Raw genomic sequence first — 27953 nt, forward strand, 5'->3', positions numbered from 1 at the left:
TTTATAGCAATTAAAGGACTGATGCTGCTTATAACCTTTTGCCAAAATAAATCTGGTTTGATCATTGTGTATCATCAGTCAGGACAGCCTGGGTAATGCTGAGGTACAATAATCTCTAAACCTTGGAGATTTAGAGTAACAAAGGTTTATTTCTTGCTCAGATTATATGTTCATAAAAGGTTAGCTAGAGTCTATATTTTTTATTTTCTCATTCTTAAACCCAGACTGATTGATAATTTATCATATAAAACTTACTCATTGCCTAGCAAAGGGAAGAGAGATTTACTCATGGCAAACCATTTACTTACTCATAGGCTCCTATGAAGAAGTGAAACATATAGCTTCTTCCACTCACATGTGATTAGCTAAAGCAGTTATCATAACCATAGATAGCTTTAGGGAGGATGGAGAAATTCAACTGTAGCGTGCACAAAGAAGTAGAGAACCAGGCCAGTTTTGAAATCCTACTATCACAAAATGACAGTCATTCCCTATAGGGTTGATTTATTTTCTTATTCTATAGTTCTGCTTTAGAAAATACTAACATTCAGTTTGGTGATTGGCCAAAGGCGGCAGTTTTTGGTGATTATGACATTTTGTTCTGCATTTTTGCCTCAAACCTGCATATAGCAGTTATAAATGTGCGAGTAAGTCCTTACAACAGACCACTGTTAGCAGTACGTCACCCTCCAAGTCAATGAGCACATCATCCTGAAAAGCAGGAGCATGAATAATTCATTTTACAACTTAGAAGATGATGATAGTACACAGATTGTTTTTTTTTTTATTACTTTGGTTGCCACAATAATTCCTTTGTATTCTGTATTCTTTGTATTCTTTGTATTAGATGTCTTCTTAAAATATGATCTCTTATACATTTATTGATTTCTTTCTCTGAGGCACAAAGAACATGAAGTTTTGGGGCAAAGTCTAACTCTTGACAATTGAGCTATTTGCACTGCAATTCAGTTCTCTTAGGGAATTCTTTTATTCAAAAATCAATATTTAATAATCATAATATTTCAACACTATTTATATGTTTAGGCTAATTCAATTAATAAATACAGTGTGAAGCTAAAGCTTGAAGTCACTTGAAATCACAGAAATGATCTTTACTGAGAATATTGGTACCATAAAATATTTATTTCATCTCTCATTCAAAAACTTGTGTAAATGTGCTCTTATCAGCCAGCACATCTCATTATAGAAAAGTAGTATCATGTGTCAGCCCATTTCTCTGCCATGTTCTTTAAAATCACTTGCACAGATTAGATGCAATTTAAATATTGATCAGGGCTCTTTAGAGATCCTTCAGCAATAAAACATGACTAAGAAAAGCATTGCTTACCACTGTCTGTATTCTGTGAATAAAGATATGTGAGGATTTGCATTCAAGTGTAAGTTACTTCTTGACAGAGGAATGCCTTTCTTAGTTGTACATGTAGATGGTCTTCCTTCAGTACTGATCTCAGCATATACTTTCATGCTTTCTTACAGGTTATAGAAAAATATAGTTAAGGGAGCTTCAAATCTCTTTTAAGGCCATCTATTTCTAGTTAAAAAATTAAAATTTTACCAAACTATTCTTTTCATATAGGTGCTGCACATATGCCAGGAGCTGATTCAGTGGTTTCATCCAAAAGTAAAGCAAAATATGGAATTATTTCAACATATAATACTAACTACTATTATGTAAGGCAATAAAAATATTTTTGGCAAAAGCTTGTCCTGCTTTCTTTTTTGAGCATAATTTGTGTTTTACAATCTTGTTGGCAAAAGTGTGACCTGCAACTCTTTTTGCTTTGCTGAGTGCAACTAAGAATGATGCCACTGTCATTTTTGTTCTTTTCTGTTTTGCATGACAACATCAATAACTTTCAAAAGGAAAAGTATTAACTAGCAAATATTTCTGAAAAACTCAGATAACCACAAAGATTCTGAGCTTTATTTGAATAAAAAACCAAAACTTCGAAGTTTTTTTTTTTTTTTTTTTTTTTTTTGGCAGTATTACAATCAGTACCCAAGACACCAAGAGAGGAAGTATTCTAGGCTCACTAAATGTAACTTTGAGACATTTATTATCATACTTTATAACTGCACTTTTCTTTACTGGCATTTGGTTTCACCTACCTGGCAACATGCATTTATATTTTATATTTTAATTGAATAACTTTTTACTAGAAAGATTCATAATATTATTCAGAATCATTGTTTATATATTGCTACTATTATTATTTCCCACAGCAAATGTAAATAAACGCAATAAGAATAATAAAGAAAATTCCAAATTTAGCAAATATAAACAATATCATATGAATGGCCATAAAATGTTAGCCAAGATGAAGTAATCTTTTACAATTCCTCTATAACGTGCATTGCCTTTAAGAACAATATTATTACTAAGGAGTTTACTGTGAATATAAAATTAATCTTACTAGTTCAAATTTAAAAAAGGTAAGGTAGATAAATTACATCATCTGCTTTCCCTGTGAAAATGCCAAACTGTCTATAGATCAGTTATAGACTTCTATGGACTACCAATGACGCACACACTTTACCATGGGAAGAGTTTGTTAGATGGATTTATAATGCCTAAACAAAGCCCCCATATTTACTTTCCATTTTAATTTCATTCTCATTTTCCTTAGCAAACTCTAAAAAAAAGAAAGAAAGAAAAAAAGGCTGGTGTGTTTATTTGAACAGATATCTATACCACATTTATATTTCCAGACCCAACTTCTCCCCCAACCTTCAGATTTAGATGCCTGTTAGACATCTCTACTTGGATATCTCAAAAGCATCATCAACTTACTAAGTCCATAATGGAGTTCCTGGATAGCCTTCTGCAAAACTAGTCCACCTTATTATAACATCATTCATTCAAGTGTTCAAGCCCAAACCTAAGATTCAATAGGGTCTTCTTTCTTTCACATTCCATATCGCCATCCAGTTCATTAATAATTTCTGTTGACTTTGCTCTAAAAAAATATATCTGGAATCAGACAGCTTCCCATTTTGCAGTGCTGCCACCTTTGTCCAAGTTTGCTATCATCTCATCTCTCACACAATCTACTCACTACTTAATCACTAGTCTCTCTTTGTTTCTACTTTTGTACTCACACTTGTAGTCTCATCACAGCATCCAGACACACATTTTCAAAAAGCAAATAAAATCAGGTCAGAACTCTCCAGGGGCTTCCTATCATACTTAGAAAGAAATACAATGTTCTTACTATATGGCCTGCCGGACCTATGTGTTCTCCTCTCCAGCTACCTCTAGGAAGCCTACCTTGCTAACTCTACTGCATACATATTAGCTTTTGGTTTTTGCACTTGTGATTTCTTCTGCCTGGAACACTATGAGCCCTGATATTTGTGTGACTGTTCCATTACTTTTTTGCTTTCTTTTTTTCATTTATTTGCTTTTGTTCCTGACCACATTAAATAATAGAGCTTCAACCAGACCCCTCTAATCCTGCTTTATTTCTCTCCAGTCTTGTCACTCTGATATTGCATTGTACATTTATTTATCATAGTCTTCTCCCATTAGACTGTGAGTTCCATGGTAGTAGAGACTCTGAATTCATCATAAGCCATGTACTCAATGAGCAGAGGTATATATTTGATGTATCCTATCCTTTGGTTACTTCTGTGGAAAGCAGAATGCTAAGACATAAAAGAGATGGTAGAATCTCTAAAATGGAAAAAAAAATGGCCATCAAATTTCGGGGGAATGGCACTCTGTGAAGGAAGAAAACAGAGTATAGGAAATTTGGCCTTGGTCTACAGAGTGAGCACAGGAGTGACACCTGTAATCAAGAGGACGCTCATGCAGTTTTGAGATATTTTATACCTTTCCCACTGAGGGGAAGCTAATGGCAAAGAATCCATATGCTGAGAAATTTCCTTACAGCCTTCAATCAAATTCATAGGTTAAAACTTAGAGACGTTATTATGGTTATGTACTTAAGCTGTGTTCAATATTAACAAAAATTAAATAGTGAACACTTCACCTGATAAATATTTAGCACAAGCACAGCATAAGTCAACAAATTCCGACAAAGGTCAAATTTTACATGCATTGCATAGGCACCAGTTTAAATCTGTAGTGAGAAGTTTTGTATGTCTTTACCTTGATCTTTCCTGCCTAGTGACTAAACTGGTATTGTTGAGGTAAAAGAATATACATTAGCCACAAGAAGACTTGTAAAGAGAAAGGTGGAGTGACACAAGCATTCATGAGAGGTGCCTGCCCTATGCTACAATAAACTCTCTAGGTAGTCATCGGTTTCAACAGACTTTGGAGAGAATAACAGTAGGTAATTCAACATTGAGGACTTTTGGCAGGGCAAATGGATTTATGGACTTTGGGTTCTAACTAATGAATTATTACTTGGTTCCTATTGGGGAAGGAGTAATGGCTTACCAAGTAAAACAATATAGTTTATAGATCTCAAGTGACTTATCTTGTAACCAATTAAATTCATTAGTTGAATGGTCAATCCCACTCAAAGTCAATACAAAATTCAAATAGTCATTTCAATATACTTGTTTCACCTTAGTCTTCTTGAAACCATTAGTCAAGAAAGGATTACAATGTAGATTTGTTAGAAAGACATACCAGCCTAACTGTATATTTTCCATCATTGCCTTAGACAGTAACGTTTAGTCAGTAGGAGGTTACTACTTCAGATTTCCCTGGGAAAGAATTAATTGTATGTTCTTTTTAGACAACCTCAGCCCCTATTAATGATAACTAGTTCTACCTGAATTTCTAGGTGGCTTCATGTGACCACTAAATAGCATAGACTACATGCAACAGTCACCTGCTACGCAGTCCCTTCATTGGTACCAGAAGATCAACATTTGGTTTTATATGAATGTATAAATCCTGGCTGGATCTAATTTAGCAGGCTAAACTATATTTTATCATCTGTCCAAGGAGCTAAAAACAAAAAATTAAAATGTAGTTCCAATCTTAACAATTTCAACTGTTTGTGTAGAAAAGACATGTTTTCTATGAAGAAGACATATGGTTGAATTTAGTTACTAAAATCTTAGTGCCATACCTCTCGAATAGCTGTACAAAACTCACTCTGAAGCACTTTTTTGAGGGATTGTAGCTTGTGCACTGGTACTTCTCCAGATTCCTGTAGTTTTTCCAGTAATTCAATTGCTCTTGCAACATCTGAATGAAAAAAAAAAAACCAAAATAGAGAAACCTAGAATAAATTGTATCTCATCAGCTCATAGTACTATTATTCCAACTGGATGATGACATTGAAAAACAAGTGGAATTAAATTGCATAATCAGAATTTATATTCATAGCTTATTGGTCTCATCTTTTGGTTAAAGGTCATTTTAACTTGTTCCACACATTTGTCACTTCACACATTTTCTTTGATGGGATTTCATGTAATTTGTGTCATACAAATGAGTTTGAATATTATGTCAGTAAAGAAGAGCTGGACACATGTCTATTATTTATTCTGATACTGCAAAAACAAAACTAATTCTGTCAGTTTTACCTGAGATGCTTCCTTTCAGTTCAACTTTTCCTTTCCTATTTCAGTTTGTCATAGCTACAACATTACATGTATTACTATAATGAATGGATTGCTGTGCATCTCTGCAGTTTGTCTATAAACTTCTTGAGGGTAGGAACTTGTCTGGTTTGGTTACCATTGTATCCTCAGGGTATAGTACATCATAGTGAATAAAATAAATGTACTTTTCCCATTTCACTGCCATTGGATTATTCCAGACCCTCGTCATCTCTCCTCTGTCCAATTGGAATTATTTCTTCTCCTACAACCTCTTCAAATGGTCCACAAAGTTACTTTCCTAAAACAAAAGTCTGATCATGTGCCCATCTACCAGCCTTTAGAACAGTACTAAACAAGAGTTTTCAGTAACAGTTATTTTAAATGCTTCTCTTTCATTTAACAATATCAAAGGTTCATGTATCAAGAAACATGTAGTCTTTTATAGCCATAAACTTTAAAATTCCCTGGATTATTTCATATTGCCAAGAGAAAATAATTCAATAAAGGGCCATTTAAAAATACTTATGGGTGAGCTCTTCTATCCTTGTGGCTGCAGTAAATAACTCACTGAAAAACCACTGAGGCATTTATGTTATAGGATATGAGGTTTTCGATTCCTAAGTGCCTAGCTCCAGAAAGCATCCTACATCCCTGCCATCAGCTCATAAATTTATCCATTCACCCATCCATCCAGTAATTTGAGTTTCTGTTATTAATGCTTGGTGCCAGCTTAACAAGAATATGATACCCCTTTTCAAAGCTCACAATCTAATGAGAAAGAAATATAATAGCACAGCCACCTACAATAAAATTGTTAGCACCTCAGAATCTGGGTGGGGTTAGCATAGGTGTATGTATCTAACTGAATAAAATAACAAAAAGTGACTTTGATGGAGACTGTCTTTGAAGTAGTCATTCTGATTGCCAGTCATGGGCCAAAGTAGCACAAATCATTGAATCAATGTGACACTGCCAGTTTCTAAAGTCTACCTTTTAGTACATAAACGGGAAGTCTACATAGTCAATTTGGCAAAACCAGATACTTCCACAATCAATAAGGTACCAAGCTGAGATTTTATGCATTTCTAACTGCAAAAAATACTCTACCTAGGCTGCAGTAAGCCATGATTTCACCACTGGACTCCAGCCTAGGAGACAGCGTGAGACCCTATCTCTAAAACAACAGTAACAAAAATTCTACCTAGATGCCCATGGATGCATGGAACTCTCTGACCTCATTTTTTTTCCGCCTAAAACTTGCTCTTCTTTTCTTTTGTTTCATATTTCCAAAAATTTCTTCCTCCAAACAAGTCACCTTCTCAAGCAAAACTATGGTGTCTTTCACACTCCCTTTGCATGCAGATAGTCGGCAAGTGCGGTAGATTCTATCTCGGAATTGCCTTTTGTAAAGAGCCCCATCACTCTCAGGGCAGTCTTCATCATTTCTCACTTGCAGTACTGGAATGTCTCCTAACTGATCTCCTTTAAATTACTCTCCTTTTTTCAGTCCATCCGCCACATTGCTTCCATAGTAATTATCGTGAATGGTAAACCTAATTATTATTCTCCTGCACATAAAACCTTCCCTGGCTTCCTACTCCCTACAGAGTAAAGTTCAGAACACTTAGGGTTACATATAAGGCTATTAACAGCCGACTTCTTGCTCATCTCAGAACATCTCCTCCTGTCCATCCTACAGTGGGGCCATCCCAACTTTTTGCTGTTTGTTGCTAGGACGTGCCACAGAATTCCACACCTATGCCTTGCACATAGCATTCCCTGTTCCTGAAATTCAATTCATTCATTCATGCAGTAGTGCTAGCCCTGGGCTGTGCACAGGAGACAGCAGTGAAGGAGATAGCTCCTTTCTCTTGCTTTCATAGAACTCACAGGGTTGAAGGGGAGGAGTCATAGACATGCAATAAAGTGGGTGTGTTCTATAAATGAAGCACTACAGGCTTGTCCATGGATGTATAACAAAGACATTTATCATCATCAAAAAGTCAGGGAGGATCTATTTGTGGAAATAACTGCTAAGCAGAGTCCTAGGTAGGAGGTGTAAGTGGAGAAAGAGGGAAGAATGTTCAAGACAAAGGGAATAAATGCAGATCAAAGGCTTGTTAAGAGAGTGTGGGATATTCAAAGAAATAAAAGGCGTTTATTATAGCTAACGCTGAAAACAGGATGAGAGTAGCAAGGGATGAGTGGCGAGAGATGAGGTAGACAGAAATCACATCATGGTGAGTGTTTAAGGCCATGTAAGGGCAGACTTGGCTTAAAAACCATCTCCTCAACGTCTTCCCTGACTCTCTGAAGCAGCTTCAGTTGCTATCATGTCTGCATTTCTACAGCTCTTTGTTCACTCATCTGTTATAATAATTACTACCCTCTGTTTGCAGGTACATCTCCCTCCTTTATCTCTGTGAATGTATACACTTCTTCAGATGTCAGAAACAAAATATCTTATTCATTGCATCCACAGAATTCCACATCTCTGTGTCTTAGCACATATCATCCTAGGATGTACCTAACATCAAGGATATGCCATACATTTTAGGATGTACCTAACAAATATCAAGTGTCTAATGCACAGTTGTTGAATGAATGATGGATTAATTGATGAGACTGGCTCAGGAAGGCAGGTGTTAGAGGTCTGTGTCTGCATGAACCTGTAACTTCTCGTGAATCTACAACTCCAGATTATTATCAGCCTTGCTTCAAGCCTTGCTTGATCTGGACTAGAAGAGAAAGGCAAGCCTAAATGTGCAGGCTGAAGAGTATTAGAGACCACACTGGGTGAAGTCCAACAAAATTGAAAATGATACTAACCTGAATATTTTTAGTAGTTCTCAACCTGGGCTGTGCATTGAAATTATCTAGGGTGCATTTAGAAGTTACTAATGTCTTAAACCTATGCCAAACAAATTAAACCAGAATCTCCACAACAGTGGTTTTCAGCCTTAACTGCATATTAAAATCAACCAGAGAGGCTTTAACAAACACAAATACCTAGGTTGGTCCCACCTGAATAGTTTCTGATGTGATTGGCACAGAGTGGGGGGGCTGGTCATGGGGCTTTTTAAAGCCCTTCAGGTGATGCTAAAGTGCAGCCAGGGTTGAGAACCTCTGCTACGGATTATTGGTTCTCAACACGAATGTGTTTAAGAATCACCCAGAAGAGCTCATTGAAATGCAGATGCCTAATCCTCACCGCATTTGAGAAATGTTGATTCAGAAGGTGTAAGGATAAGTCCCCAGAATATGCCTTTTAAGTACATGCTCAAAGTGATTCTGTAGTTGTTAGTTTACAGATCCCAGAGAGAGAAGAGTGAGCAAAATGATTTTTTTTAGGTTTCTTTCATTCCAGAATTCCAGAAACCGTTGTACTCTCTAGTATTCTTCTAATACAGTCTGTAACATGGTACTGAATGGGATTCTTTGACGAGTGTCAGAATTAGTCCTAGAAGCCCACAGGTGACAGCAATTAGTGTTAAGGAGGTCGTTAGCAAAGGCTGCTGATTGGAACCACCTGTGAAGTTTTTAAATCCCTGACCTACTACCACAGACCAATTAAACCAAAATCTCTAGGAGTGGAATCTACTAAACAAGTTGTTGGTTTTTTAATTTTTGTTTTTCAGTTTCCAGATAATTTCTAAGACCATTGAAAGCTGAGAAAAATATTATTCAAAAAAGAGTCATCAAGGAAACCAGACATGTCTCCATTAAGACTCATGAAAGCTGAGCCAACCCTTTTCTATTAACCACAGGCCTTTCCCAGTCCTCATAAGAGGTCATTGGGAGATGATAGAAAATTAAAGAATTGTTAAATCATTAATTGACACACTACTGGGTCTTTTGCTTCTCTTCCAATAACTAAGTAAGGAAGGCTCTGACAGAAACAATTGTAGCTACTGGGTGTGCCTGAAAGAAGGGAGACTAGCATCTCTTTCCTGGTGGCACAGGCAATGAATTTGGTGACCCGCTTGCCCTCTCTGTCTGAGCAGAGGGAGACAGCTGAAAAGCAGTGCCCATTGGAGCCTATACCATCTTGGGGTACCCCGTAAGCCATCTAGTGGGTGCCCCTCCACGGGAGTCTTGCAGTATAATGTCAGGGATACACAGCAGGTGGTAAAAGCCAAAGGAAGTCTGAAAACCTGAAGTGGGAGAGATCAAGTTCCTCCAGCCAGGCCTAGCCATTTTGGAAACAAATAGGTGGGAGTGATAAACGGATATGAGGCTGGAGTGTTAAACAGCATTCTGATACCCTTAAGTTCTGTAAGAATATCAGAAACCTGCAAGGCCAGGTTCCGGAAGGAAGCAAAAGAAGGCTTCAAGTCAGCAACATACTTTTATTCCTAAATCTATTGGAATAAAGTGTGTGTGGTTTACTTATAACAGTTCCCTTAGGTTCTTGTTCAGAACCTCCTGATGCTTGTTTTATGAAACTCTTCTATCACATTTGATTAGTAACAGAGAAGTTTGGGTTTACTAGTATAACTCAGATCAAGAGGAAAAATACATAAGAACTGGAGAGGCTGCCAGGTAAGCACAACGAAAGCAAGAAGGATTATTTTCCTAGAACCTACTCCTATTGTCTACCACCTCTGATGAATACCACTCTCTCAATGCATAAGGCAAATACTTGCATATTACACTTGCCCCTTTCCTCTCCCTCACACTTCCCATTCCATTAATCCTTACTCCTAAAAGCAATAATAACCGTAGTAAACTTTTACTGAACATCTATGATATGGAGGTCATTGTATGCTAAGAGCTTTGCATTTTTAACCCATTTTTATCCTTATAACAATCCTTATAATGCCAAGGAAAATATTGAGAGTTTAAGTAATTCACTAACAAGTAGAAAATCTGGGTTTCAAATCTAGATCTGAGTGATTCTAAACCCTGTGCCTATTATTATTATTATTTTTTCAATCATGGCTTTACTTTTAGAAGCTTCTTCTTTGACATTCAGTAGTTTTATCATAGCTCTGTACTCTGTAGGCTTTCTTGGTCAGAGGCTGAGTTCTTAATCTTTCTCTCCTCCATAAAGATTCACCTTTATTCTATCTATCAGTATACCTCTGACAAGTAGTACTCAATGATCATCAGAGTCACCTGGAGAGTTTTACGTGCTAGCCTTCACTGTCCAGTGGAATTACCTGGGAGCCCTAAAAACATAGATGTCTGGATACTACCTCCTCATATATACCTGTATTTCTGACTTCCTCAGTTTGGGGCATGGCCTGGGAATCAGGACTTTCAGGCACCAGTGATTATAATCTATAGTCATGTTGTGAATCACTGATGGCCTGAGATACACACTGGGAATCCTAATAACAATGTTACTTCTAATACTCATTACTGTCACATATAGTGTTGATTATGTCCTTGTTCTAAACATTTTACTTCTCTTAACAGCCCTTGGAGGTAGGTACTGTTATTATCCCTGTTTTGTAGAGGGGGAAACTCAGATCCATAGAGTTAAAATTGCTTCTCCAAGGAAATAACTCGTAAGAAGTAGAACTAGGATTTGAGTCTAGGCAATACGGCTCTAGAATCTGGGCTCCATTTGAGATGTGGCTTAGGAATCCAAACACTTAAAATCATTCCAGGAACTTCTCCTTCTCTAAGCTAATCTGATCAACAAGTCCTTGCTTGAGGTTCTTAAATTTTAGTTAACATACAAATTTGCCCGTGGACCATTTAGAGGCATTTTCCCTTATTCTCAGGGAGTATATTCCAAGATCCCCAATGGATTCCTAGAAGCACAGCTAGTAGTAAACTCAAATGTCGTCTATCAAAACACAATTGCGTTCATGTCTTCTACTCACAAATTTAATGACTTTTCCATTGTAATTAAGCACTTATCATGCACTGTGGCCATGACTTGCAGTTTAAGGTGCTTCACCAGCATGAATTTCTTTTTCCTTCTTCACAATTTCATGGATAGAAGATTCATTATTACAGCAGATCTTAGTGACCTCAGCATCTGACCTTTTTTTTTCTTTCCCTATTAAGTCGATCTGTTTCACCTTTTTACTTAAAGGAAGCACTTTATGGGTTTTCTTTGCCATATCCAAATTGTCGGCATCACTGTTCTTGCACTTTGTGGCTATGATTAGTAAAATAAGAGTTGCTTGAACATAAGCACTGTGATACTGTGACAGTTGAGCTGATAACTGAGATGGCTTCTAAGTGACTAACAGGTAGGTAGTGTACGGATATCCTGGACAAAGGGAAGATTCAGGCAGAATGGACTGTGATGGTGCCAGATTAGAATGGTGTACAATTTAAAATTTATGCATTGCTTATTTCTAGAATTTTCAATTTAATAATTTTGGATTGCAATTGACTGAGGGTAACTGAAATTTTGGAAAGTGAAACCGCAGAAAGCAAAACTACATATAAGCGAATATTAAAAACTGAGACGTAAAAAAAGAGAGGCAGAAGTGGGGCCTTAAAATCTGTTCTTTTAGTACTCATCTTAGATGATTCTGACGCAGGAAGTGGTTCACAAATGCACTCTACAGTCACTGAGTTTAATACATGGTCCAGAACAAAGTGAGTTAATGGCCATCATTTATTCAGTGCTTACTTGTCTTACTTAGATCACCATGTAAAATCCTTACTATTATATTAAGAGATTACTCTTATTTATACTGCACAGTTAAAGAAAGATAAAAACAACTAAGGCTCAGAAAGATGAATCATCTGGCCCAAAGCTATACAGCTAACAATGGAGAGGCCAGAATCCAAAACCAGCTGTGTTTGACTCCAGTGCCTGCGCTCTTGTTTATTCCTCTACCCTGCCACAGAAAAGGGATTCAAAATAAAACAATAAAGATATGGCAAGTTTATTTTTTAGATACAGCAACATGGACCATTGTGAGCTTGGGTAAACAGTTATAACACTGCTAAAAGCCTCATATTACATTACAGTATTACCAATGTGTTTATAGTGATAACAGTGGATCATTGAAAGATGATCACATCATCATGAATTGCCTGATAGTAAAGTTCCACATTGTCAAAAGACTTCCTTCAAAATAGCTGGAACATTATAAACAAAACAAAAACAAGAACAAAATATTGGAACTTAAAAATATTAGAATTTAAAAGGGATGAGCTTACAATGATCTAGAGGAGTTCAATTATCTTTTCATTCTTTAATGATGAGTTTTCATTAACCCCATTGACATTTAGACTGTGGAATTTGACTTATGAAGCATCCAAAGCTGGAACGTGGATAATGATGCAGCTGGGTCATTTAAAGTTACTGTTCACTAATTCCACAAAATGAGTTGAGCACTCAAGCTAACAATATGAAGTATCTATCCCAAAGCTATCCACAACCCTCGAATCCCTTGCCATCTTTAACTACAGAAACTGAAAAGAGAATGCACTTCTTTTTCTAGACTCTACTGCAATTTTGCCAAGTTGTTTTAAGTGTAAAGTCACTGGGTATGGCTTCCAGGAAGGCCTTTGAAACGGACAAACTGCTGGCACAAGCCTTCAACATTTTCGTCTTTGCGACCTTCCTCTTTCCCCTTTCTTTTTACAGTTATAATGCCTTGAAGTGCCTTGGAGGTAAAACTCCCATTGTGTGATCACGAAGATAACTGCCAAGTGCTAAGGATGGTGGAGTAGGAAGAAGGAAAGGACACAGGCCTAATGTCCTCACTGAGCTGTTGTACTAGCCCTGAACTGTCCAACCCCATGATTCTTGTCTGTGAGAAAAAATATATGCTTCACTGTTTGGTTTTCAACCAAACACAATCTAGCTGCCAGGGAAGCAGGTGACTTTAAAGGTACTTTACTAGGTTTCAGGGATAAGATTGATGCTATAGAGACACTGGAGTAACCTACAGCGGTCTTTTGATTAAGATCGTCATGGAAGCCACTCTGGGAAATGACCTTTGGATTGAGACTGGAAATGTCAGCCATGTAAAGATCCAAGGGAGGAGGATCCAGACAGGAGAACAGAAAGGGCAGAGATGCTAAAGTGAGGGAGTAAGCCTGCATGTGGAAGGTCAGACAAAACCAGTGTGGGTGGAACACTGTAATCAAGGCAACAAGCAATAGTAACAGTGATGTGCTGGTAAATAAATAACACTAGCTCTCCAAAATGAATCAACAAAGACCAAAAAAGGGTCCTGATTTGCAGCAGTTACTGATATCTGTGGTGTACATATTCCTACCACAGACAGTTTCAAGTTACCAATATGATATCAGTGGCTTGAAAAACTCTTGAATATTCAGCTCTCACAAGCCAGAAAACACCAACGCCAGCACACTGCGGGAGAGGAGACAAAGTTTGACAAGTAACTGGGAGTCAGATTTTGGACAAAGACTTTATTAGAGGATTAGATTTCTGTAGAATTGCCAGACAAAGCCATTGGAAAGTATTCAGCAGAAGAATGATGTGAGTGATTCACATTTTATAAGCATCCCTATGAACATTGTTTGGAATACTAATTATCATGGACCAATGGTGTACATAGGAAACTAGTTACAAAATAGGCTATTATAGTGGCCTTTGCAAAAGATGGTGGAAGCTTACACTAGAATGGTGGCAGTGGGAATGACACATGGACAGTTTTAAAGCACAGTTGGGTGGAAGAAGAATTGGTAGTGTAACGTCGTGCACAGCCATATGACGACGGTGTCCACAGAATGAATGTTAGGCAGAAAAATGATGTATTAGTGAATAGAGTCATGTGTCTTAGCAGTGCTTCATAATTAGTTGTGGCTATTGCCTTATCTATAAGCAAACAGTGTCAATAAATTTAATAGGTACCCAGAATAACGAGGTAGAAGAATCCTGAAGACAAAATTATTTTTAAAGAAAACAATACGAGGGTGGCATTTTCTCCCATTATTCTCTTCCTTTCCGTATGTGATCCCTAAATTTGGGTCAATAAGGGATTATGTAAAATGTTTCATCACTGCACCAAGTGGGTGGAGAATGTGAGTAAAGACCTGAAAGTCGGAGAGACGTGGAAACTATAAAAGGTGGTAATATCAGCTTTATACAGTTATTATGAGGTCTAAATGAAAATATAAGTATGAGATTTTGATATATTGTGCCTCCCATATGACACATTTATGAGATCTGTGTCTTTTCCTAAACCTTTACTCCTGTGAGTCCTCACTTCCTGTTCTGTTAGTGGCAATGTTAGAAGAAGAAATGTAAAATTTCAGGAAATAAATTTTGCAACTCAAATTTCCTTTCATAAGGTACTACATGTCCTCCTTTTTTTTTTTTTTTTTTTTTTTTGAGACGGAGTCTTGCTCTGTCGCCCAGGCTGGAGTGCAGTGGTCGGATCTCAGCTCACTGCAAGCTCCGCCTCCCGGGTTCACGCCATTCTCCTGCCTCAGCCTCCCGAGTAGCTGGGACTACAGGCGCCCGCCACCTCGCCCGGCTAGTTTTTTTGTTTGTTTGTTTGTTTTTTTGGCATTTTTTAGTAGAGACGGGGTTTCACCATGTTAGCCAGGATGTTCTCGATTTCCTGACCTCGCGATCCTCCCGTCTCGGCCTCCCAAAGTGCTGGGATTACAGGCTTGAGCCACCGCGCCTGGCCTACATGTCCTCCTTTTAAAAATGTATACTTGAGGAACGAAAGTTTAGGTAGAACAGCTATAAACAACTATATCTAGCCATAGGTCAGTATTTCCTGCACGGTATTGCAGAAGTCCCCATTAAGAGTGTATTTTTGAAAACACTCATGAAATACTGACTTATTACTAGCTTTTTGAGGTGCCTAAACATTTTACCAAATAATGCTCAGTTGAAAAATCTAATACAACAGTGCATGTGTACCAACATAAAATAAATGGTAAATAATGCTTTGTACTTCTGTCACTGTGATATGAAAGGAAACTGTCAATTTAGAATTTACTGAGACATGACAATCGATGCGTCCTACTCATCTGAGCCTCATCTCTACTTTAATCTGCCAACAACTTGCCATGTTCCTCAAATGCAGACTAATTGGCAAAGCCAAGGAAGAACTGGTTCAAGTTAAATGTGTTTAAATTTTAAAAACTGACTCAGGATTTTGTTGAAAATACCCAACTTTATATTTGTTATCAAAAACTAAATGATCATGGGATTTGGGACAACACTGAAGTGGATCACAAAAAATGTCTGACAATACTAGAGTCATGAATTTATATAATGACAAAATCCTGGTATTGACTGCTCAAAGTGTTTCTCAGACCTACTGCAATGAAGTGAACAATATATGATACAAAATGAAAAACTATAGTTCTTAAGAGATTCTCTAGAGGTACTTACTTCATTTGAAATTGATTACCTACGCAATAAACATATCTTTAGATACACAAAGCTTAAGATACAGCCTACTTTGTTAAACAATTGCTGTTATGTGGTTAAAGTCAATAATGCATTCCCAGTTTTCCTAGGAACTATATTTAGCATTTTGTTCTTTTTCTTCTTTCCTTTTTTTATTTTTTATTTTTTTAATTCTTATTTTCTTTCCTAAGCAGCTAAAACTGAAGTTTGATTTGCCTACCACTACCCAAGACATCATGAAGTCAAAAGTTTTACCTTCCTTTCTGTTTCAGCTTTCATTTTTTTCCTCTTTATTATATTTGATGACTTTCCTTTTTTCTGTATTTTTACCTCACTTTTGTATTTAATTTTGTACATATTTTTTATATCCTTACAGCCAACTATAGCTTTATTCCTAATCCCAGTTAAATTAGCTTATTTCATATTTTCTTGTTTCCAAAAATGTAATCTGTTTTTGCATGTCTGAAGGAAGTTGAACAATCTACTGCCTGCCCTCGTTATGCTAAATCCTAGAACACCTGTTTCCTACCAATTTTGGTGTCCAGTATAGAATTGTGACCATGGCAGACACCTAAAAATTGTTTGTTGGGGCTGGATGCGTAATCCTGTAATCCCAGCACTTTGAGAGGCTGACGTGGGTGGATCACTTGAGCCCAGGAGTTTGAGACCAGCCTGGCCAACATGACAAAACCCCGTCTCTACTAAAAATACAAAAAATAGCCGGCGTGGTGGCGGGCGCCTGTAATTCCAGCTACTCGGGAGACTGAGGAGGAAGAATCGCCTGAACCTGGGAGGCGGAGGTTGCAGTGAGCCAAGATCGTGCCACTGCACTCCAGCCTGGGCAACAGAGTAAGACTGTCTCAAAAAAATAAAATAAATAAATAAATAAATAAAATTGTTTCTTGAATAGAATTGATTGCATTAAATCAAATATTAAATACTGATTTATTATTTGCAAAACCAAAATATTGCAAGTATTTTCTCTGATTCTGTAAGTTGTTTGTTTACTGTGTTGGTAGTTTCTTTGGCTGTGCTGAAGTTTTTTTAAATTAATTAGGTCCCATTTGTTAGGTTTTGGTTTTGTTGCAATTGCTTTTGATATCTTTATTATGAAGTCTTTGCTAAATCTGTCTTTTACCTTCCTTTCTGTTTCAGCTTTCATTTTTATTTCCTAGATTATCTTTCAGGGTTTTTTTTTTTTTTTTAATTTTAAGTTTTGTATCTAAGTCTTTAGTCCATCTTGAGTTGATTTTTGTATGTGGTGTAAGGAAGGGGTCCAGTTGCAATCTTCTGCATTATGGCTAGCCAGTTATAACAGCACCATTTATTGAATAGAAAGCCCTTTCTCCATTGCTTGTTTTTGTCAACTTTGTTGAAGATCAGATGGTTGTTGGTGTGCAACATTATTTCTGGGCTCTCTGTTCTGTTCCATTGGTCTCTGTGTCTGTCTTTGTACCAGTATCACGCTGTTTTGGTTTCTATAGCCTTATAGTGTAGTTTGAAGTTAGGTACTGTGATGCCTCCAGCTTTGTGGCTTTTTGTTTTTTGCTTTGCTTAGTATTGCCGTGGCTATTTGGGCTCTTTTGTGGTTCCATGTGAATTTTAAAATAGTTTTTCTTTGTAATTATTTCAAGAATTGTAGTTTGATAAGAATAGTACTGAATCTGTAAATGGCTTTGGGCAGTTTGTCCATTTTAATAATATTAATTCTTCCTATCCATGAGCAGAGAATGTTTTTCCATTTGTTTGTGTCATCTCTGATTTCTTTGAGAAGTGTTTTGTTATCCTGATTGTTAAGATCTTTTTGCCTCCGTAGTTAGCTGTATTCCTAGGTATTTTATTCTTTTTGTGGCAGTTGTGAATGAGATTGCATTCTTGATTTGGCTCTCAACTTGAATGTTGTTGGTGTATGGAAATGCCACTGATTTTTGTGCATTGATTTTGTATCCTGAAACTTCGCTGAAGTTGTTTATCAGATCAAAGAGCTTTTGCACACAGACTATGGGGTTTTCTAGGTATGGAACTATATAGTCTGTAAACAGGGATAGTTTGACTTCCTCTCTTCCTAATTTGGATGCCTTTTCTTTCTTTCTCTTTCCTCATTTCTCTGGCTAATCCAGTACTATGTTGAGTAGGAGTGGTGATAAGGCATCCTTGTCTTTTTCTCATTTTCAAGGGGAGTGCTTCCAGCTTTTGCCCATTCAGTATGATGTTGGATGTGGGTTTTTCATAGATGGCTCTTATTATTTTGAAGTATGTTTCCTCAATGCCCAGTTTGTTGGAGGTTTTTTTCTAACATGAAGTGATGTTTAATTTTATAAAAAGCCTTGTCTACATCTATTGAGATTATCATATGGTTTTTGTTTTTAGTTCTGTTTATGTGGTGAATCACAATTTTTGATTTGTGTACATTTGAGCCAATGTTGCATCCCCGGGATAAAGCCTTTTTGATTGTGATGGATTAGCTTTTTGATGTGATGCTGGACTTAGTTTGTTTACATTTTGTTGAGGATTTCTGCATCTATGTGTATCAAGGGTGTTGGCTTGAAGTTTTCTTTTTTGTTGTTGTCTTTCTGCCAGGTTTTGGTATCAGATGATGCTGGCGTCATAGAATGAGTTAGGGAGGAGTCCCTCCTTTTCAATTTTTTTGGAATAGTTTCAGTAGGAATGATACCAGTTCTTTATATATCTGGGCAAATTTGGTCATGAATCCGTCTGATCTTGGGCTTTTTCTGGTTGGTATGCTGTGTATTACTGATTCAATTTCAGAACTTCCTGTTGGCCTGTTCAGGATTCAATTTCTTCCAGGCTCAATCTTGGGAGGTTGTATATTTCTAGGAATTTATCCATTTCCTCTAGGTTTTCTAGTTTTTGTGCATAGAGGTGTTCATAGTACTCTCTGAGGGGTTTTTGTATGCCTGTGGAGATGGTGGTAACATCCCCTTTGTCATTTCTAATTGTGCTTACTTGGATCTTCTTTTTTTATTTATTGGTCTAGGTAGCACGCTATCTATCTCATTCTTTCAAAAAACAAGCTCCTGAATTTGTTGATCTTTTGTCTGGTTTTTCATGTCTGAATTTCCTTCAGTTCATCTCTGATTTTGGTTACTTTGTCTTCTGCTAGCTTTGGGGTTGGTTTGTTCTGGTTTCTCTAGTTACTCTAGGTGTGATGTTAGGCTGTTAATTTGAGATCTTTCTAACTTTTTGATGTGGGCATTTAGCACTATAAAATTCCCCCTTAACACTGCTTTAGCTGTGTCCTAGAGATTCTGGTATGTTATATCTTTGTTCTCATCAGTTTCAAATAATTTCTTGATTTCTGCCTTAATTTCATTGTTTATCCAAAAGTCATTCAGGAGTAGGTTAATTTCCATGTAATTGTATGGTTTTGAACAATTTTCTTAATATTGATTTCTATTTTTATTGTTCTGTGGTCTGAGAGTGTGGTTGATATGATGTTGGTTTTTTTGAATTTGCTGAGGATTCTTTTATGGCCGATTGTGTAGTTGATTTTAGAGTATGTGTTATGTCAGGCAAGACTGTTTGTTGAATAGAATTGATTGTATTAAATCAAATTTTCATATTCTATTTATATAAGTATTTGTATTCACTAGTTAACAATGATGCCATGTCAAACTCTATTTGAAAACATTCAGAATCCTTACAAATATGAATTCTAAGAAGATGAGGATTTAAGGAACTGGACTCCATCTTTTTATAATGATTAAATATAGTTGTATAAGTGAAGCAGAAAAGAACAGAAGGGTATGACTTGAAAATAGGTTGGAATTCATTTTATTAGCACTCATGAAAATTTTTAGGGAAGTCATTTTTTTAAGCTCTCTGGGGAAGATATTTTAAAGTACCTTATCCAAACTACAACAGTTTACATGCAGACAACTTTTTTTAGAAAATGAATATGATGCGCACTTATGCACTACCTAATTAAGTACAGTAGAAGTGCAGCTGTAGGAATAAAATAAAACCGCTATGTAACAGACTAGCAACATGATAAAACTCAACAGTGCACTGCTGGCTTCCCATCCTGTCCATCCACACTGTTCCTTATTTACATTCCATCTATGACCTCAATTGATTTCAGATGCAGCTAGGTGAAAAAACAGAACACCTTTCACAGAGCTTCAAGTTTAACTTAATTTGAAGTATATGTATTTTACCTTTACTTCCATAATTTCTTATCTGTCTAATGATCTCTCATATAAGAGTTAACTCATTATTGCTGGCATGTCAAAATGCAAGGCACAAAAATATACCAGTTGTAACATTTTCCTAGCTTAGTACATAAAAAACAAACTACCTTTTATATTGGTAGTGTTCCATCTGTGCGCATTGTAAAAATTGAGAGATTTTTCCCTGTAATTATTATCAGTAAATCCCAGTTCCCTTTTATGGCATTCAGGGAATTGGAAGAGAAAACCTATCAGGAAATTGCTGAAAAGACACCCCATCAAGTTTTCTGGGTGTTTTCGGAGCGTTTGTTATAAAGAAACTGCAAATTTAACTTTTCCTGTCCTCAAATACATCCTATACTAGCAAATGGATGAATATTTTTATCTAAACTGACACTTTGATATATAATTCTGCTGTAAAGCTCCTTAATAATGTTTCCTCTTTTATCTTATCACTGCTATATCATACTGTCATCCATTTTCTTCATTACTTTGAGAGTTGTATGATGAGGTCAGTGTGGTGCTATCTACATCTTTAAGGGGTAATTAGAGGGCAAAGTAAAGCTTGATGTTTGCAGAAGTTGTTATGGTGAATAGTACATCTATTTTGTCGAGAACATTATTACTACAGGGCAGTATAAGAGATTATTTATAGTTAATTTTTGTATATAGTGAAAGGCAGGGGTCCAGCTTCAATCTTCTGCATATGGCTACCCAGTTATACCCAAGAACATTTATTGAAGAGAGTGTCTTTCTCCCAATGCTTGTTTTTGTCAGGCTTTTTGAAGATCAGATGATTGTAGGTGTGTGGCTTTACTTTTGAGTTTTCTATTCTGTTCCATTGATCTATGTGTCATTATTATTTTTTTCTTTTTTTTGTACCAGTACCAAAATGTTTTGGTTAATGTGACGTTATGGTATAGTTCAAAGTCAGGTAGTGTGATGCCTCCAGCTTTGTTCTTTTTGCTTAGGATTGCTTTGGCTATTTGGGCTCTTTTTTGGTTCCATTTGAAGTTTAGAATAGTTTTTTTTCTAATTCTGTGAAGAATGTCATTAGTAATTTCAGACAAATAGAAATGAATGCGTTAATTGCTTTGGACACTATGGCTATTTTTATGATATTGATTCTTCCAATCTACAAGTATGGAATGTTTTTCCATTTATTAGTGTCATCTCTGATTTCTTTCAGCAGTGGTTTGTAGTTCTCCTTATTGAAATCTTTTGCTTCCTTGGTTAGCTGTATTCCTAGGTATTTCATTTTTTGTGTGTGGCTATAGTAAGTGAGATTGTATTTTTGATTTCACTCTCGATCTGGACGTTGTTGGTGTATAGAAAGGCTACTGGTTTTTGTACACTGATTTTGTACCCTGACACTTTACTTAAGTCATTTATGAGTTCTAGGAGACTTTTGGCAGAGTCTTTAGGATTTTCTAGGTATAGAATCATATTGTCAGTGAAGATATATAGTCTGACTTCTTCTTTTGCTATTGGGATCCCTTTTATTTCTTTCTTTTCCCTGATTGCTCTGGCTACTTCCAGTACTGTGTTGAGGAGGAGGAGTGCGAGTGGGTGTTTTTATCTTGTTCCAGTTCTCAAGAATGGTTTGACCTCTTACCCATTCAGTATGATGTTGTTTGTGGGTTTGTCATAAATAGCTTTTATTATTCTGAGGTACGTTTGTTTCTTCAATGTTTGTTGACTAGATGTTGAAGAAACATACCTCAAAATAACAAAAGTTATCTATGACAAACAGACTAGGCATCAAAGAAACGTTCTGCTTTAATATTTAAACATTATCAAAACATTAAAATATTAAAAACCGAGTGGAGTACTTTATAATAATAAAATAACAACTGAGAGATAAAAAATTAAATGTAAGGGGTACAAGTGCAATTTTATTACATGGATATATTGAATAGTGGTGATATCTGGGGTTTTAGTGTAGCTATTATTGTCTGATTAATGTATGTTGTACCCATTAAGTAATTTTTCATCACCCACCCTCCTATCCTTTCAAGTCTCCAATGTCTATTATTCCACACTCTATGTCCATGGGTACACATTATTTTAACTCCCACTTATAAGTGAGAACATGTGGTATTGACTTCGTTTCCTAGTTGCTTCACTTAATGGCCTCCAGTTCCATCCATGTTGCTGCAAAAGACATGATTTCATTATTTTTTATGACTGAATAGTATTGCACGGTGTATATACACCCCATTATATTTACGCAATTATTCATTGATTGCCACTTAGGTTGATCTTTGCTATTGTGTGATCAACATACAATTGCAGGTATCTTCTTTTTATAAAGATTTTTTTTTTTCCTTTTTGTCGATAACCAGTAGTGGGATTGCTGGACCAAATAGTAGTTCTATTTTCGGTTGTTTGAGGAATCGCTATACTGTTTTCCATAGAAGCTGTAATAAGTTACAGTCTCATCGACAGTGTATAAACTGTTTTCTCTGCAGCCTCATCAACACCTGCTATGTTTATTGACTTTTTAATAATAGCCATTCTGACTGATGTATGATATATCTTACTATGGCTTTAATATGTATTTATCTGACAGTTAGTGATTTTGAGCATTTTGGGATTTTATAGAGTAAGTATAAATCCTAGTCCTAGACTTTAGATATTTTTCTATGTTTATAATAATCTTTTACACTTTTTCCTATGTTGGCAAGACCATCACTAAGATTTTTATTTTAAAATTAAAATGAAAACTTATGAAAATAACTGAAAATAATATTACTAAATTAATAATTTTAGCTTAAATAAGGGTAAGTATATATTTGTAAAATTTACTTATTTTTAATCAACAAATAAAAATTGCACAAACATTGCATACAACGTGATGTTATGAAACATACACGTACTATGGAATGGCCAAACTAAGCCAATCAACATATGTATCACCTCACATACTAGTCATGTTTTTGTGGTGAGAACACTTAAAATCTACTCTCCTAGTGATTTTCAAGAACACAATACAATGTTACTAATTAAAGTCACCATGTTTAACGATAAATTTCTTAAACTTATTTTTTCTATCTGAAATTTTGTATCCTTTGACCAAAATCTCCCTAGCCCCCACCTCCTAGTAACTATCATGATAGTCCCTGTTACTATGAGATGAATTTGTTTTGTTCTACACATAAGTGAGATCATGCAGTATTGGTTTTCCTGTGGCTTATTTCCCTTAACATCATGTCTTTCAGATCCATCATGCTGTTGCAGGTGACAGGATTTCCTTATTTTTCAAGACTGACTAATACATGAAAATGTGGTATACACACACAATTGAATACAGGTTGAATATCCCTAATCCAAAATTCTTGTGACTAGAGATAGTGTTTCAGATTTTGGATATTTTTGATTTTGGAATATTTACATATACATAATGAGATGTCTTAGGAGTGGGACCCAATTTTAATCATGAAACTTTTTATACTTTATATATACCTATATATGCAGCTGAAGGTAATTTTATGCAACATTTTAAATAATTTTGTGCATAAAACAAAGCTTGTGTACATGAGATCAGGTGTGGAAATTTTTATTCACTTTTTTTTTCAAAGATTCAGCAATTAGTTTTTTGAAACATCTTTTGCTTCATGATCATTTACTTATTATTACTTGCTTTTATCTGTATTTTTTCTTTATAGTTTGACTGGCTGAGACAGTATGTGTGTATGAGTGTGTGTGTATTTTAATGATCCTACATTTCTTCAGAATTCCAATCTAGTGACATATTCCTTCTTTTCATATAGAGGAGATCATTTCTTTCTACCATTTAATTTTGATATCTTCTTTAAAGTAAATGTTATTTCTAATTTTAAAATTTCCAAGGATTTTTTTTTTTTTTTTTTTTTTTTTTGAGATGGAATGTGGCTCTGTCACCCAGGCTGGAATACAGTGGCTGGATCTCAGCTCATGCAACCTCTGCCTCCTGCGTTCAAACAATTCTCCTGTCTCAGCCTCCCAAAGGATATGGTTTTAAGAAGATTATACTTTTGCACTTTGTATTTTAATTTTGTTATATATTGGTCAGAGAAAATTACCAGTGTTATTTCTCATTTTGGATTTTAATAGCATTTTTGGAGTTACATATGGTAAATCATCCACAGATGTTTAAAAATAATAGATAATACAGACACAAACATATATAATATGTATGCTAAAGCTTGTTAAATGATTTATTGAAGTCTCAAATAGCCTTATTTTATTTTATCTCCTTGAGCTGGCAATCTTTGAGAAATTTGTTGAATTGCTAATTTTTCCCACTAACAGTTTTTGCCTCATACACATGTATTTCAAAGCTATGGGGATAGGTACATAGTTGGCTCTAGGTTTAGGATGCTAATGGCATCTTGGTAACATTTCTCTAAGTTAAATATCACTCTTTCACATTTAATTTTGGCTTGAATTATATTTTGACTGATATTTTAACATTATATTGCTGTATTTTTGTGTTAACTTTTTCCTAGTATTTCATTTTCTATTTCTTTATTTTCAAACTTTCTTTTTATGATTGTCTCTTTTTCATAGCAGCTTATTATTTTCTTGGTTGTCTCTGGTATTTATTTTCTAAAGCATATAATCAAATCATTCCATTCATTTTACATTCTTGGGGATAATTTATTTTAGATAAGTTCTTTCATAAAGATGGAAGTCCTCAAAGAGCTAGTATTTTTTTATTTAATATTTGTACTTAAAGATTTAGATTAAATTGTATACCTCCATAATAAAATTGGTATTTTCACTCTTGTCAGTATACACAGTTTCTAATAATAAGAGCCTGTTTCTAGGACTAGGTGTGCAGGTGGCTAAAGAATGGAGTGTTCTGCAAGGAAAAATGAAGAGATGGTTTGTCACTGGGTGTGGCAGCCCAGTCTCTCCGGGCCTTTGAAAAGTGTCTGAGGATATTGCTATTCCTCTTTTCCTATCTCAGCTCTCACTCTACTATTTGCATGTCATACTTCAGAGAAAAAGCTGGGGCTGTAACTAGCAACAAGTGCTGCTGTTTCTCAGTGTAGAGAAGTGAGAGAAGACAGAGTGGATCCACCTAGTGATTCCAATTCAGTTATCAAGTGTTTGATCCAGGACTCTCTTTCACCTGTTGTCTTTGAGTTTATGGTTTTTCTTGCTTTCATGAGGGGTTGGAGGGGGTTGCCTTGCACTTGCTTTCTCAGCTTCATGCTTTTGGGTTCCTTTTTCTAAGAACCAGACACAGAGAAGGGAACAGTAGACACCAAGGCCTTCCTGAGGGTGCAGGGTGGGAGGAGGTGACGATTGGAAAACCACCTATAGGGTGCTATGCTGATTACATGGGTGACAAAATTATCTGTAAACGAAACCCCAACGACACACAATATAGCCATGTAACAAACCTATGTATGCATCCCTTGAACCTGAAATGAAAATTGGAAAAAACAAAACAAAACAAAAAAGAAAGGAGCTAGGAACTAGAAAGGTGGGGAAGCTAAGTTTTCAGGACAGATAATCAGGAAGGCGTCTCAAAGCTCAGACTTCCTGGCTCCAATCTCAATTCAGTATTTGCAAATTGTGTCTTTTCAGACAATTCAACCAACCTAAGTGTTATTTTCAGTGAAACAATGATCATAATAGAACATACCTCAGAGTGTGTGCTGTGTGTGTGTGTGTGTGTGTGTGTGTGTGTATTGAGGATTAAATAAGAGAACCCATGAAAATACTTAGCATTGTGCCTGGCACACAGTAAATGCTTAATAAATTTTACTGTGGGTGATTATTACCATTATTTTCACTCATCAGTCTGATTTTAGACTAATTGTGTGCTATCTTTCAGAAATTCTTCAAAATGTTTTGTGTTCAGTAAAATCCTTTTTATCTCCAGCGCCTTTTAACATTTACTATTTGCTTTATATCTTTTTGGCAGCTATGATGTTTGGAATGGGAGGCAATAAGGACATATGTGCTTAACCCACTATCTTGATTCAAATCCTCCTTTCATTGTCATTCACTTACTTGGAAAATGCATTATAACATTATGGAAAGAACAATGGACTTGTAAGTCAACAGTCCTTGTTTCTAGTCCTAAAACTGTAACTGACATTTTTGAAATTTGTTTAATTTATCTCAGCTTCAGCATCTTTATCTATAAAATGAGTATTTGGACGAGTTTATCTTTTCTGGCTCTAAAGAATAAATGCTCTGCCTAAAAGGATGGTTTGTTTATCAAGAGTGCTATTAAATTAATAGAACAACAACAAAAAAGGCTATGAAAAAAAGTGATAGAGGGCAATGTGGGTTCTAGGGAGAATGGATTCAACATAGTATTACACCAACCTGGCTTTTTAGAGGAGAATGGAAAATGAAAATGCTTAAAGAGTAGGAAGAAATAAAGAGGATCCCTGTTTCAAGGTAAACTAGTAATCAATATAAGAAGGTAAAAGAAAAATAATTCTTTAAAAGTGTCCTAGACATACAGCCAAATTTTAATGCTTCTATGTGCCTGAAATTAATCAATCTGTATAGAATAGACAATTCAAATTGAAGCTACTCCAGTGATAATCAAATCAGTACTCATAAATTTATAGGTGAGCAAACCAAAATCAAGTAAGATAAAGTAATTGCCCATGATCTAAAAGTTGAGCATTTCTAAGTACTTAGCCTGAGATATCAGTGAGGAAGTTAAAACCAGGACAAAGATACTCTGAATCCCAGGACAGATCTTTTCCCACTGTACTACTCAATATTTAATTAAAAATTTCCAGACTTGCTTTTGTCAATTAGTCTTAAATATAGATTTAAGTTTAGTTAAGATTTAAGAAATATAGATTTAGATTTAGTATTAAAAATAGATTGCTATATACACAAACGTGTACCAACCGTAAGAATGATTCCAACATTTTCTAAATCAATACTCACATATCTACTATATCGATGTTAAATGGCTATGAAATTCATATGTATAAGTAATAACAGTTGTAATAAAATTTGACCCAGGGGAAAGAGTCATGAAAATGACCTAAATAAATGCTATATTTTAACATATCTAATGATATGGGAAGTATGTTTTATCAGAGTTAAATATCTATACACATCTATGAAAGCTTATTATCAAGTAAAAAATAATTATTGGAGAGAGGTGACTTAAGGTATTTAGACTAATAAGAGAGCTTACTGAGGCAAGAAGATCTATTTCTATACTTTTCTGTACTTGAGACAATAATGATAGAGAAAAAAGTTTACCTTTTTAAAGCTCATACACAAAAGGTGATATTTTTAAAGACAACATTCTAATAGAATTATCTCTGTGGTTTCAATTTGCTTTTTTTCTCTAAATACTAATGATGTTGACTATCTTTTCATATGCTTATTTGCCACCTGTGTATCTTCCTTAGTGAAGTATCTATACAAATCTTTCATTCTTTTTTTAAAAAAAATAGGTTATTTTATTTTATTGTTGAGTTTTAAGAGTTATTTATATATTTCGAATACAAATCCTTTATCAGAAATGTTTTGCAAATATTTTCTCCTAATCTTCTCCTTGTCTTTTAACTTTCTTAATGTTATCTTTTGAAGACTAATACTTTTGAATTTATCATCCTTTTCTATTATGATACATGCTTTTTATATTTAACCTAGGGAGTTTTGGACTAACTCAAGGCCTCAAAGATTCTCTCTTATACTCTCTATTTTAAAATAATATTGGTGTAGGTCTTACATTTACATTTTTGGCCCATTTCGAGTTAATTTTTGATTATAGTGGAAAGGATTGAGGTTCCTTTTTTTTTTTGCATTTGGTTACCCAATTTCGATAAGTACCATTTTTGAAGAAAATTAGCCTTTCCTCAGTGAGTTTCCCTGGTACAGTTGTCGAATATCAATTAAGCACATATTTGTGGGCCTGT

General features: G+C 35.5%; 1 protein-coding gene across 2 annotated transcripts in view; it reads right to left on the minus strand.

The window, feature by feature from the left end:
* The window catches only part of LIN7A (lin-7 homolog A, crumbs cell polarity complex component), a 149805-nt gene that overhangs the window by 92962 nt on the left and 28890 nt on the right, over positions 1-27953 (minus strand). Inside the window, exon 2 of one of the 2 annotated variants that reach the window (XM_050749262.1) lies at positions 5070-5188. The exons of the other annotated variant lie outside the window; for it this stretch is intronic. Within the exon in view, the coding sequence (XP_050605219.1) occupies positions 5070-5188 (119 nt within the window). The remainder of the gene's footprint in view (positions 1-5069; positions 5189-27953) is intronic. 2 annotated transcript variants of the gene reach the window in all.

The sequence above is a fragment of the Macaca thibetana genome, chromosome 11 (assembly GCF_024542745.1).
Source record: "Macaca thibetana thibetana isolate TM-01 chromosome 11, ASM2454274v1, whole genome shotgun sequence".
Lineage (NCBI taxonomy): Eukaryota > Metazoa > Chordata > Mammalia > Primates > Cercopithecidae > Macaca > Macaca thibetana.